The sequence below is a fragment of the Sinocyclocheilus anshuiensis genome, unplaced genomic scaffold, assembly GCF_001515605.1.
Source record: "Sinocyclocheilus anshuiensis isolate Anshui unplaced genomic scaffold, SAMN03320099.WGS_v1.1 scaffold363, whole genome shotgun sequence".
Taxonomy (NCBI): Eukaryota; Metazoa; Chordata; class Actinopteri; order Cypriniformes; family Cyprinidae; genus Sinocyclocheilus; species Sinocyclocheilus anshuiensis.
The window spans coordinates 1,107,785-1,122,704 of NW_015552568.1; the positions used below are offsets into that span (position 1 = coordinate 1,107,785).

The window sequence follows — 14,920 nt, forward strand, 5'->3', positions numbered from 1 at the left end:
TTATAATAAAAATTATATATAATGATAATAATTATTATTATTAATAATTATTATTAAAATGTCATTGTTATTATTATTATTAATAATAATAATAATTATTATTATTTTGATTTAACTTTTTCCCCACTAAGCTGCCCTTAAAGAGTAAACACCATGTATTCACAACTAACCAGGAAGTGAATGCAAATAATCATTGTGTCATATATTTATTACATAGAAACTTCTTGAAAAGTTGGTTCTTGTAAGTTTATAGGAAGATTTCTGTCTTAAAAGAGTCAAAAAAGAAAAAAAGTCTTTAAAAATGTTTAGATTAAACGCCTATTAAATACAGGCACTGCTAATGTATGTTCTATGTGCAATAAAAATAGATTTTATTTTTGAAATGTCAAGTGCACAAACAATAATAAAACCTAATGAGAAAATAAAACCTAATAAACCCTAATGAAATCTTTTTATTGGGTCACGGGAGGTCACATACCTCATGTTTGCATACAATATGAACACAAGTGACACATTTTTTCACTGAACTCTTCACCTGATGTTAATTAATGACCAGTGACTGGTCTCATTTGAGCTGACTCGACTGATGGCTGCAAACCAAGCTGCAAAACAGGTGGTTTTAATAGTGGTATAACAGCAAGCCATTGTGGACTGCTGCCCTGAAGCCCAGGATGTTTTCTGTGGAAAATGGAAAAATACTTTACATAAGTATCTCAAAACAGGAAGAGCTTTCACGTAACGCATTTGTTTCCTTTTGTTTTAGCGCACTGAACCACTTGTCATATTTAGCCCATATTTGTACTTGTTATATTTTGTTAAGGGCTCATGAGGAATCAAACAAGCTTGATGTACTATGAAAACATACTGCAACTTTCATAACTCAAAACTTCCTCTCCAGTTCAAAAAGGCCAAACGGCTTGTTTTGAATGTCTGCAACGTTCTGATTTTAGACAAATTAAAATATTTGAGGACACGATCATTCGCAGTTGCACGTCAACAACACGTATTCAGTCTAAAACCTAATGTAAACTACATTGAAAAACAATCGATGTACAAACACTCTTCACTCTGAAATTGCTAGTAAATTTCAAAGAATTACAACATGTTGAATTGAACATGACATTTTGAAGCAGAAAGGCTGACCACTCCAATAATCTCAAGTTCAATTATAAATCTTTGAAGAGTGAAAAATGTTTCAATGAGCTTCATCTTATTAATGAGTGTTTTTCACAATGGAAATATGTAGTAAAACTAGTTTTTAAACATGCACACTTTTTAGTGCTCAGGCCTATTTAGGCTTTCATAAAAAGGGGTATATGTGACCCTGGACCACAAAACCAGTTATAAGGGTCGGTCAATTTTTTGACAATAAATATGACGATATTTGGCCGAGATACAACTATTTGAAAATCTGGAATCTGAGGGTGCAAAAAAATCAAAATACTGAGAAAATCGCCTTTAAAGTTGTCCAAATGAAGTTCTTAGCAATGCATATTACTAATCAAAAATGAAGTTTTGATATATTTATGGTAGGAAATTTACAAAATATCTTCATGGAACATGATCTTTACTTAATATCCTAATGATTGTTGGCATAAAAGAAAAATCGATCATTTTGACCCATACAATGTATTTTTGGCTATTGCTACAAATATACCCCAGCGACTTAAGACTGGTTTTGTGGTCCAGGGTCACATATATTCAAACCCACTCCTTCCCGGAGTTAATCTGTTACTCCACCCAAAAAAAAGGTGTAAATTCCTTTCAACAACAGGTTAACCTTTGACCCAATGACTTCATGTGCCAAACAAGTGGTGTTGCCTTCCACTGGCGCCATTGTTGGGTATTACTGTGACCTAGTTGAGGGCCCATTTGGAGGCTTTTAGACGCTCCTGACGGGATGCAAAACAAGGATGTTGTGTGTCCCTATTCAAATATTATTCATTTGAATATGGAGGGTATGAGGGGAACAAGAGCTTCATGCAAAAGTGACATTTACTGGTTCACGGCTACAGCTTTTACCTGATTGTTTTGAGTATGTTTCATTTAAAGCCAAAAGTAAATGATGTGCAGGCCTGGAAAGTATGTAGATATATAGTATTCCTATAACACTAACAGCTAGAAGCGCACATCTATGTACTCTATGGTTGGTTTCTTGGGTATTTTTAACAAGTAATCATTGCTGAGATCTTTTGTCTGGTGACCTGTTGATGACTGTTTAAAGCCTGTTTATAGTTTCTTACCACTGATAAACAAATCGCTTTTCCTTTTGACTCATTTATGAAGATGCTATGCAGACTTTACTTACTTTCGCCTTTGTTTTTTTACTTATTTTGTCTTGTTTTCTATGACTAATGTCTAAAAACTCTTAAATTAAGATACACTTACTTGAGAAGCAAAATGACTCAAGATATTAAGTCTTGTTTTCTGAAAAAATCATTCAAATTAAGTGAGCTTGTGCTTAAAACGACAAACTATTTCAATGAGGTAAGAAAAATAAACTTAACTCAAAGGAAAACAAGATTATTTATCTTGATTATTATCTAACAGATTTTTTTTAAAGCATAAACTCATTTAATTTTGCCCTAATTTTTATTTCTTAAGTAATTTTGCTTTTCAAGTAAATGTATATTGATTTAAGATTTATTTAGTGTTGGGATATTTGTGCAGAAAAACAAGAAAATCATTTTTTGCAGTGTTCTTACTGTTAGTTCATTCAGGATTTCATTTTGAAGAGACTCTCTGAGCTTTTTGATCATTGCCATCAGATTTGGTGCATGACTACCTAGATATAAAACCTCAGATATCTGTGGAAACTGGCATTTTTGTTTCATCATTGCTGCTTTTTCTGTTATGTTACTGAAATTGTGTATTACGCTAATGAACAATGCTGCAAAATAGAGAAGCTTAGAGCTGTGCAAGTGGGTGTTAACTTTTTATTAAAGTTAACTAAAACTAAAACCATAAAAAAAAGTTTGTTACTAATAAAATAAAATAAACTTTACAATAAAATAAAACAAAATAATAAGAATAAAAAACTAAAACTGAAATAAAATGAATAAAAACTATATAGATATTTGTTTGGTATCCTGTAGCAACCCTGCGCCCTTAAACAGTAACATAGCAAACATGAGTTTTGCAGAATGAGGGTTACCATCCTGACAAAGAGAAAAAATAGCAACAGCACAGTGGCCAAAGACAAGGCACATTAATCAGGAGGATTTTGGCTGTGGTCCTTGTAATATTGTGTGTGAGATTAAATGTTGTGTTTGTATGTCACACAGGTTCTGGAGAGTTTTAAGATCATGGATTACAGTCTGCTGTTGGGGGTGCACGTTCTGAACCAGAGTCACAGAGAAGGAGACGTCAACATTGTGGACGGGAAGAGGACCGTGGGACAGAAAGTTCTTTATTCCACTGCCATGGAGTCTATTCAGGGAGACGGCAAGGCAGCCGAGGCTTTGACTACCGATGACACGTGAGTCCCTGATATTAAATCCAGTGTTTATCCTGTTTGTATATATTCAAAATGTGTGTGTAGTTATATACACAGATTAATGCACATTGGTTGCAAATACAGTATATATATATTTTTTAGTGTTTAGTGTTTTGGTAAAAAATGTTTTGTATTTAGCCAGTGACTTTCACTACAAAAAAACTGTCATATTTTACCCCAAAATCAAAAGAAAAAAAGTCAAAATACTTTATTCAAGAACATGTGTATTTATATACATTATTATTCATATATATTATTTATTTTTATGTATTAATATGTGTATTATTTATTTATATATCAATATTAATTCAAAAATTCTAATAAAAAATAATTAATTATAGGATTTGTTAAGATGTCTTAATGATTTAATTTAGGAACTGTCATATCCAAAATAAATTAAATAGAAATTAATTATTTAAAGAAAACTTAATTTATATAATTATATATATATATATATATATATATATATATTTTAGAGATTTATTTAATATATATATATATACACACACATACATTTATTCATTCATTCAAATATCTGGAATTATTTTATATATTAGAGAATTATTTAATCAATATATATATACACACACATATACTATTTGTTGAAATGTATTATTCATTTATGATTAGTTATGTCTTTAAATAAGAATAATTTTTCAGTATTATAATATTTTTTTTGTTTGAAAAATTAGAACAATAAAAACACAAATTAGACTGCAATTAGAATTTGTCACAGTGCAAAAATAAGATTAAAGCTTTATGATTTTAATTTTTTATTTTGCGGGTGAAATGGCTTGTCTTGACCTTGATATGTTTATTTCCTAGCCACTAATAACATAATATAATTTGAATACAATGTTTCCTTTTACTCAGAATGGGAGGCATTCCTGCAAAAACACACAGGGATGGGAAACTACTTATATTTCTAGGCATTATCGACATCTTGCAGTCTTACAGGTAAGCCTGGTGTCAGTTTACAACAAACCCAAGAGCCCGAATGTCATGTTACACACCAGCTTACAGCATATTAGCTCAATGCACCATCTTTAAATGAACTCCCTCATCCCTGACGAGATCTCTTGCTCTTATTTCCCACCAAGATTCATTAAGAAGCTGGAGCACTCCTGGAAGGCACTCGTCTATGATGGTGTAAGTCTATATGTCTCTCTGCTCTCTTCGTTTATGAATAGACTATTCATACCGCTGGGGGAATTAAAGAGGCTTCCTGGTTTAATTGTCTTGTATTCTCTTTCTCCTAGGATACAGTGTCTGTGCACAGACCGAGTTTCTATGCAAACAGATTTCTCAAGTTCATGAGCTCCAGAGTATTCAGAAAGATTCAGCGTAAGTCAACAACGGCAAGCAAATTAATTCATTATGCAAGTATTACATAATCACAACGGGATACATTTTGAATGTTAACCGTTATAATGGTACAACCTGCATCTGCGAAATTAATATTTTAAGAAATGTGATAACACTGCGCAAAAAGGTCTCATTTGTTAACATTAGTTAATGCATTAGTTAACATGAACTATGAGCAATATATTTTTTACAACACTTATTTACCTTTGTTGATGTGAAAAACAGTTGTAAAATTCTTAAAAACAATAATACCAATACAGTTGTTATTTTTCTGTTCACGTTCATAGTGCATAAAATGATTTTAACAGATGCAACTTAATGTAGATGTAAATGTAGAAATGAAGACTAATAAATGCTGTAGAAATATTGTTCATTATTAATTAACTAATGTTAACAAATGAAAACTTATTGGTAAATGTTACCGATTATTTAATAATTAAGAAATTGTTTAATTTAAGTCTGTACATTTAATTGCATATATCGGTGGATATGAAAAATAAGAATTAAATCAAACTAAAAGAAAATATGCAAAGTCACTGCCACAGTACTAGGATGTTCTGGGTGGTTGCCAGGGTGTTGCTATGCAGTTGCTAGGTGGTTTCTTAGTTGTTTTCTATGATATTCTAGCCTCTATATTAAAAATGAGCAAGCAATGGAATTAGAATTTATATATAAAACTTCCTGTCAGTGAAAAACATAAGAACAGAAGTTGCATCAATATTCTTGCATGACCGTCATTATATTTCAACTTTAATTTCATTACTAAGAATATTTTGAAACAACATTACAACAGCAGAACTTCTCCTTCCTCTTTCTACAACCTAACAAGAAGTCAGGAACTGTAATTCACCCCGGTAATCAGATTTTTATAAGCCAAATTAAAATAGCAGAATGCAGATTTATTTTTATCCTTTCTAATAAAGTTAGACTGCAGACCAAGATTTAATTTCACGGTCTAATTGTCTGCTGCCAGGTAACAGTTAGGGGAGCGTTACATCATCATATTGTCAGTTCATTTAGGACAGTGTCCGTAATTAGTCTCTTTGTCGCACATCCAGCAAATCGTTTCTCCCCGAGCAAGAGGGCACGGAACTCCATATCAGCGCTGAAGTGCTCTTCTCAAGAGGTGCTGTCCTCACAGAAGGAGGAGAAGGCCGAGGAGAGGACGGACAGACTTGGAGGAGCCCGTAGTCTTGCCAGTCTGGATGGACAAGGTGGGCGGAACTGACTATATGAAAACTGTTCATAGGGCTAGAGGGCTTTTCGCATGTGAAAATATTATCTGAGAGACATTTTAAACTCTGGATTAACATAATCATCGGTTATCATGTTTCATATTTTACTCTGGATTAGTTTAAGTTTCAAGTTTTCACACTGTACATCTGTAAACCCAGGGTTAAAGGGATAGTTCACACAAAAATGAAAATTCTGTCATCATTTAATCACCCTCCACAATTTCTGTTCTATGAGTTTCTTCTGTTGAAGACGTTTTGAAGAATTTTGGTTATACTGACCAAAGTTGACGGTAGCCATTGACTACCACAGTAAGGTGGAAAAATAAAATGCTATGAAAGTCAGGCTACGTTTACACTGGCGTTTTCGTTTTAAAATGCGTAACTTTCACATGATGTTATGTTTGCACAGTCGTCAAGGATACGCAGGGCGAATGTGGGCAGCCACGCCATCGTTTACAAAAGCCTGTCGTTTACACTACTCCGGTGTTTTCGACCCTCGAAAAGGGAGAATTTTGAAAACGCTGCAGACCCCGTTTTAGTTTGAAAACTCCGGGGTAGCGCTTCAGTGTAAACGGACCAAAACGAAGACTTTTGAAAACGATGGTGTGGCTGCCCACATTCGCCCTGCGTATCCTTGACGACTGTGTAAACATAACATCATGTTCATTGTTGTACCCATAGATATGTATAGGTAGATTCCCCATTCAAGCACGTAGACGCGTCCGCCATCTAAATAATAAGGCATCTACTTATACATTTCTATGGTTGTACCTGCATAAATGGTCATGTGACATGCGTTTTTGGTTGTGTAGTGTAGACGGAGATCGTTTGTGAAACGCGGTAAAAAACGCCAGTGTAGACGAGGATCGTTTTCATTTTAAAACGCCATTTTAAAATGAAAACACACTAGTGTAAACAGGGCCTCAATGACTACCATCAGCTGTTTGGTTACAAGCATTCTTTAAAATATCTTTAGTGTTTTGGAAAAAAGTGGAGGGTGAGTAATTGATGACAGAATTTAAATTTTTGGGTGAACTATCCCTTTAATGTTCTTATTTGCATATTAATGAGGTAAACAACATTAGCTAGGGTTAAAATGGCATTAGTCTGGGGTTAAAAAGATACCTGGGGATAAGTGCGGAGTAAAAAGCCCTTGATTTGCATCTTATGCCATCACTAAAGATCTTCCTCGTTCAATTCGCATTTACTAACTGAACACAAACCTCAGTGGCAGAAGTTACACAATGTCCTTGCTTTGACCTTTTGCGCTGCTAAATTAGTCATCGGCTCAGAGCTGCTGCTGGGTATGAATTATAATAAAAAAGTTTGGGGTCAATATGTTTTTAAAAAGAAATTAATACTTTTATTCAGCAAGGATACATTAAATTCATCAAAAGTAGCAGTAAAGACATTCACACTGTTACAAATGATTTATGTTTTAAATAAATGCTATTCTTTTGAACTTTATTCATCAAAGAATCCAGAACAAATGTATCACAGTTTCTAAAAACAATATTCAGCACAGCTGTTTCCTCCATTGACAATAATACTGATAAATCTTATCAAGCAGCAAATCAGCATATTAGAATGATTTCTGAAGGATCATGTGACACTGAAGACTGGAGTAATGATGCTGAAAATTCAGCGTTGACATCACAGGAATAAATTACATTTTTAAATTTCAAACTTTTAAATGGAAGTTTAGTTACTTTGTCATATACTGTACATTTATTCATCAGAAAAAAACGTTTCCTCCCATTCACCTCATATGATGTTTTGTCTGCTCATACCACAGTGTACTGGTCCTATAACCGTCCTGACCTGGTCCCTCAGACTCCTTACCCGTATGAAGCCTCTTCCTTGAGCCACACCCTCTCCCCGCCCTCTATTTACGTCACAGATCGGTACCGGGAGGCCAGATCAAACGAAAGGTGACACCTCACATCTCACAAACCTTCAGACCCATCAACCCGACACACACCTGTTACCTTCTCACATCTCCACTTCTCTTCCCGCCACAGAGATACCGAAAGGGGCAGTTCAACTAAAATATGAAAATTTACCAAACACATTTGACTTCTTTCCATGGAACACAAATGGAGAATTTTTTTTAGCCACTTAGTCATAATGAATACGGACTAAGGCTTTCAGGCTTCAGAAGGCGGCAACAGCACCATAAAAGTATCATAAAAATAACCATATGACTTGTGCGTCATATGATTGTGAACTTTATGAGATGAAAAGACCAAAATTTAAGTGGTTATGCTCCAATCGTCTTCTTTGAACCACTCAACTCAACAAATGATTCAGAGCAGTTTTGTGAACTGAATCAGTTGATTCATTGACAAGATCTGACTCGAAAGAATGATTCCTACACAAATCCAGCTTTGCTTCTTCTCTCATTAACACTCCAAGGAAAGCTAGAAGTCATTATTTTTGTCCTTTGATTTCAGTTTCAAGTCATTTACTATTTTTATGGTACATTGGAGTCCTTTTTTAAGCCTAAAAACCTTAATTTAACTGTAATTTCATGGAAATTGTTCAAAACCTTTTTGAGTTTCTCCAAAGAAAGAAAGTGAAATAGGTTAGGGTTGAGTGAATAATGACAAACCAGTGTGATTTTGAACTGAATCAGTTGATACATTGATGATCTAGTTCAAAAGAATCATTCCTTCACAAATCAAACTTATCTCATGGAGATACATACCAAGGAAAGCTAGCTATCATAATTTTTGTCATATGATTTGAGTTTCAAGTTGTATACTACTTTTATAGTGCATTTGAGTCCTTTTTGAAGCCAAAAAACATACTTTACTTATTTACTTATTGCAATTACATTCAAAAGAGCAACAGATACTTCAAAATCCTTTTGTGTTCCATTAAAGAAAGAGTTAGGAATGACAGGAGGGTTGAGTAAATGATGACAGATAATTGATTTTTGTGTGAACTATTCCTTTAACTAACCAAGTCATTCAAATATAGTCAAACAATGCCACAATGTAACACTTGAGATGGATTTCTTATATCCTGCTCTAGCGTGAGCAGCTGACTAGGTGCTGTCATGTTACACTTGTTCTGCTGCTGGATTCTTTGTGTTTGGTTTTCACTGATCTCCTCACCTTTGACACACACCTGTTTTAAGAGGAATTCCTGTGAAAAGACCTCATGAATATTTCACCTGCTTGCTAAGGACGAATATAATAGTGGTATTGTTTTATGACACACAATACCACAAAAAGGGGCATTCGGTGCTCCTCAGCTTGAACAATGATTATTGAGTTAAAAGAGCTTAGTCAGATGCTATCTTGTTGATTTAATCAACATAATAGGTTAATTAGAGGTGGTTGCTAAGGCAAAAATAACTATTGCTATTGCTTAGACTTCATGTTAGGGATGTACAATGTTTCAGATGGTAAGTTTGGGCACGGAAAGATTTTTAAAATGTTTTTTTTTGCTCACCAAGGCTGCATTTATTTGATTAAAAATACAGATACCTGTAATAAAAAGTGAAATATTTTTACAATTTAAAATATTGTTTTCTGTTTGAATGTATTTTAAAATGTAATTTATTCCTGTGATGCAAAGCTGAATTTTCAGCATTATTACTCTTGTCTTCAATGTCACATGATCCGTCAGAAATCATTCTGATATGCTGATTTGCTGCTCAAGAAACATTTTTTATGTTGAAAACAGTTGTGCTGCTTAATATTTTTGTGGAAAATTCTTTAATGAAGAGAAAGTTCAAAGGCCTGTGATGCAAAGCTGAATTTTCAGCATCATTACTCTTGTCTTCAATGTCACATGATCCGTCAGAAATCGTTCTGATATGCTGATTTGCTGCTCAAGAAACATTTTTTATGTTGAAAACAGTTGTGCTGCTTAATATTTTTGTGGAAAATTCTTTAATGAAGAGAAAGTTCAAAGGAACAGCATTTATAAATGTCTTCACTGTCACTTTTAATCAATTTAATGCGTCCTTGTCGAATTAAAGTATTAATTTCTTTCAAAAAAAACAAAATATCTTGCTGACCTCAGGCAGTCAAAGCGTTTGGTGAAGTCCAGGGTGAGCCTGTGTTAATGCTCAAAGTGCTTTATGTTCATGAGGTGAACAAGGGTCTGGTTGCCATGGCAGCAATAACTCAAGAGATTATTACAGGCAATAAAAACATAAGCACATTCCAAAGTGGATATAGATGGCCAGCGCTCATCTGAAACATGTCACGGTAATGATGAGAAATATTACAGCTGAAATGCTTTCTGTTCTGGTCTCCCTCACACACGGCCACACATATTCCCTCTGTGGCATTTATGAGGCCACCAGCTTTGCTCAATATTCATCTGTCATGTTTTGAGGACTCTTAATTTGTCCTTGAGCTCCTTCGTGCTGTTCTTCTGACTCACTGCTGCTGTTGTTTCCTTTCAGATGTGCCTGCTCAACTTTTACATTGGAGGACAGCGGCATCTGTCTGACGTCGGAGCAAAGCACCATGGACATAGACAGAGATGACGACTCAGTGCTGGATGTCTACTTTGTGAGTTTGTGCAGTACAGTTAGTCGATTGCATCTCGAGGGATCTATGGATCTTAGTCAGGGTCATATAGAAAATGAAGATGTGAGGAACAGAAGTACAATACGTTCAATAGGTTGTTCTGTCCTATGTTTTTTTTGTTTTTGTTTTTTTCTCACAGCCTTATTTTTACTCACATTAAATTAAATATGATGCCTACCCTGCATAAGGTCTTTTGGATCTGCAATGAAATTGTCAAAAATGATCAAAATATCTGTTATTATGTGGCTCTTTGGAATAGTATAATTGGTCAGTTGCAGCATAACTATTATCATAGCAGGTAAGATTTTGTATATTGGCCAAAAAACATTCAGGACCAGTTATAATCCATTTTGTAATCCATTTTGTGTGTATGTACAGTATATGAATATTTCATTTTTATTGAATTTAATATTTATAACTTATAATCATATGCAATATAATAATGAACATATGTGTGTATATATTTACATTTTTGTTTAGATTTTATTTTTTTAGATTTTTATTTTAATGTTATTATATTTTAATTCTTATCATTATAAATGTAATGTATAAAATATCAGATATATTATGTATGAATAACAGATTAAATTCCAAGTTACTTTTTATATGTTATTACAAAGGTTTATTATTATTATAAATAAAAACCTTTTACCTATAACAAATGTTATTCTTTTATTTTTATTATAAAAACGTTTTAAAATTATAACTTGTAATATTGACAGACAAATCTTATCCCTGATTTTTATAAATATCAGATTCAATTTTGAAAGTTAAGAAAGGAATAAGGCTAGTCAGTCAGTATTACAACTTATAATTTAAAAAGGTTTAATAATAAATATAAAAGAATAACATTTGTAATATAAATAATAACTTTTAGAATTTAATATGATATAAATATTACAAAATTATACACATAATAAATCAAATATAAATATTTAGAAATATCAGATTATGAAATTTAAAAAATATATTGTGAAAGTAATAAAAATACTAAAAAAGAATAACCTTTGTTATATAATATAAAATAAATAATAAGCATAAAATAATATAAAACTATATAATCTACTAATGTTAAAATATTATATATATTGATAATTATTGTATTATAAATGTATAAATACCAGAATACTGTAATTATTTATATTACATTAAAAGTCTTAAATATACTTTTTAATATACTGTATATTATGAAAGTAATACTGCCACTAATAACTTACAACTTCTATAAACGTTGATCATATTGTTGATCTCTTTTCCAGTAAGGAGCAAAACCAGATGATCTTCATCTCTACCCTCCCCATCATCACCTGCTTCTGTAGTCCTCCGGATCCTCATGTGCCGAGAGCGCCACCTGCTGCCAAACAAAGAAAACATTCGCCAATACAACATCTACGAACATCAGATCACAGACTGTTTGGAGGGAATGTGGCTACAAGAGTTCAGATTCACGGACATCCGTAACCACATGCTGATTCAGCTTTTGTAGCCCTAACATTACAGGCAGCTCTGGGATCGGACTGAAGGCAGATGTCACATCACGCCATTCACTGTTTTGGAAACATGCAATAATTACGCTCCTTTGATATGCAAAGATGGTTTATAACTGCTATGTTCTTTACCTCTTAAAGGATCTAGTCTTTAGTGACCTAGATGCAGCGCTTGGCGATTCAAACTCTAGGGAACAGAGCTGTTCAGATCTTTTTAAACGTGCAATTTTCATACATTATACAAGTGTGTGTTATCGTTTTATTTCCAAGCCAAAACAGTTTCTAGGAAACAACAGATGTGTGACTGTAGCTCTCAGACATCTCTTATGATGTACTGTAAATGTAGGAGTGTCTTTCACTGTGTAACTTCAGTCATGCTCAGATTTACACTGGTACATCAGCTCCTGATAATCAAGAGTGGGATTCGCATCAGCAGTGCATCATTTACATATATCCAGATGCCAGAATGTTTTAATGTGCTAAAATGCAGTCAGTTTTTCAAGTGGGGACGGGTGAGTTTCATACACGCATATACATTCTCTCAGGAGATCCTTTTCCTAGAGGCGTCCAAATGATTGCTTGATGTTAGATGCTAGTGCGCTTCTGATTTTAAATGCCATGTCCGAACTGTCTTTTGAATATTATTATTGCACCTTTGTTTGTTTTGAGGCCATAATTTATTAAATCATTATTATAAATTAACTTTGTGTTGGTGTGAATTATAATGTCGACCAGTATTTGGCCGTTTCGAGATTATTGCGACGTGCATTGTTTGTGAATGAGTGTCCATTTTATTTTGGCAAATTTGTATATATTTCGCTCCCGTTAAATTGTGTTATGTACAGTCTGCACTAACATTCAAATGTTTGGGGTCAGTAAGATTTTTTTCTATTTTTGAAAAATGTCTTTTTAGCTCACCAAGGCTGTAATCATTTGATCAAAAATACAGAAACATCATATTATGTAATCATATTATTACAATTTAAAATAAGAGTTTTCTATTTGAATACATTTTAAAATGTAATTAATAACGATGATGGCAAAGCTAAATTGTGGCCATTACTCCAGTTTTCAGTGTCACATGATCCTTTAGAAATCATTCTAATATGCAGATCTGGTACTCAAGAAACATTATTTGATGAATATACATTTCAAAAGAACACAGTTTATTTAAAATAGAAATCTAATGTAAATATTATAAATGTCTTCAATGTCACTTTTGATCAGTGTCTTAGGAAAAGTACATTTTTTGAAAATTAATTAATTTTTAATTTAAGAAATTATTTTATTTTATTTAATTAATTACTTTTTTTAATGTAATAAATAAAATTATAATAAATACTAAATTAATGCTAATTAACTGACCCCAGTAGGGTATATATATATTGATGTTATATTGCCAACTTGCTTACTTAAATGTCAGTATCAGGATTCTCAGTGAAAATATCTCATCATTCATCGCCTTTTATGTACAGTATACATAGAAACAAAAACAGTTTTCACTCAGAAATTGCTTGTAAATTTCACAAATAATTACAAAGAAATGGCAATAAACAAATTTTATTTGAATTAAACATGAAACTTAGACAGACTGAAATAGTATTCATTTGTAATTGAATAATCTTCATTTACAACATGAAAAAATATTTTACAATAACAGGGTGACAACAGGGCATTTATAGTAACTTTATATCAATAACTGAATATATTGGGCAAAAAGTCAAAACTTTTTTTCTGTCTGTGGGGTTTGTGTTTTTAGCTCGTTGGGGTAAAAAAAAACGAATTTTATTTTAAAACCACAACACATTTTATATAATAGGTATTAATACTAACATTTAAAAAATATATATATAAAATCTAATTTATTACTGTGCATAACATATAATGTAGTAATGATAAGTAGTTGTAGTAGTAGTAGTAGTAGTAGTAGTAAGTAATAATAAGTAGTAGTAGTGTTGTCAGCACTTTTAGCATCAGTATGTCTTGACCCAATATAAACATGCCACAATAGTGTCACTCACCAGCACCTCCCAGAAGTCTGCAGGATGTTTTGTTATGATTGTAACACCTTCCCCCAGTTCTACTACTATCTTCGAGAGTTCTCTTCCATTCTAGAAAGTTCGAGTCAGAGCTCCACCGCACCAGCTGTTGGGACACACACCTCCTCCCGTTCCCATCGGTCAGCTCTGGACAATGACATTTGCTACTGATTTCTCAGCTGTCATACCTTTTCCCTAAATAGACCATATCAGAGAAGCGCTGAAATGAGGGATGTCCACTTACCTGCAAATTAAAATGCATGTACCATCACAGAAATAAACAAACAGCGTGAAGTGGAATAGCGACAAACTCTGAAAGATGTAATCTCAGGTTGCCACTGGTAGATGCATAATACATTTGTATGAACAGGTGGGGTGGATGAACACCTCGCCACCCCTCATTATAAAATGGATGCACCCGTTATCCTGGTACGTTGAATGTTCCCCCCAATGCGCAAGATATATAAAGTGACTACGACTGATAATAAACCCAAACGACAAGAAACTACACAGGACAGACTTTCCTCTTACGACGAAGCAGAATCTACTTCAATTACGGTACGTAACTATAATTACATGCATGGTTGCTTGTTTTTGAATGCATAATCTATAGAGTTATAGTGTTCAGAATAGGAATGTATAGATAACAGAAGTTGCCATTGACTTTGTTCAGTATTGTGGAGGTAGGACCAGTGTTGGGGGTAACGCGTTACAAGTAACGCGAGTTACGTAATCAGATTACTTTTTT

General features: G+C 33.3%; 1 protein-coding gene across 1 annotated transcript in view; it reads left to right on the top strand.

Moving 5' to 3' along the window:
- LOC107664977 (phosphatidylinositol 4-phosphate 5-kinase type-1 beta-like) overlaps window positions 1-12,801 on the top strand; it is a 50,831-nt gene extending 38,030 nt beyond the window's left edge. The window contains exons 8-15 of the mRNA XM_016455682.1: window positions 3,285-3,478; window positions 4,370-4,453; window positions 4,597-4,645; window positions 4,756-4,840; window positions 5,920-6,075; window positions 7,892-8,027; window positions 10,520-10,628; window positions 11,906-12,801. Coding sequence (XP_016311168.1) covers window positions 3,285-3,478; window positions 4,370-4,453; window positions 4,597-4,645; window positions 4,756-4,840; window positions 5,920-6,075; window positions 7,892-8,027; window positions 10,520-10,628; window positions 11,906-11,908 — 816 coding nt within the window. The 3' untranslated portion in view covers window positions 11,909-12,801. The remainder of the gene's footprint in view (window positions 1-3,284; window positions 3,479-4,369; window positions 4,454-4,596; window positions 4,646-4,755; window positions 4,841-5,919; window positions 6,076-7,891; window positions 8,028-10,519; window positions 10,629-11,905) is intronic.
- The last annotated feature ends 2,119 nt before the right edge of the window (window positions 12,802-14,920 follow it).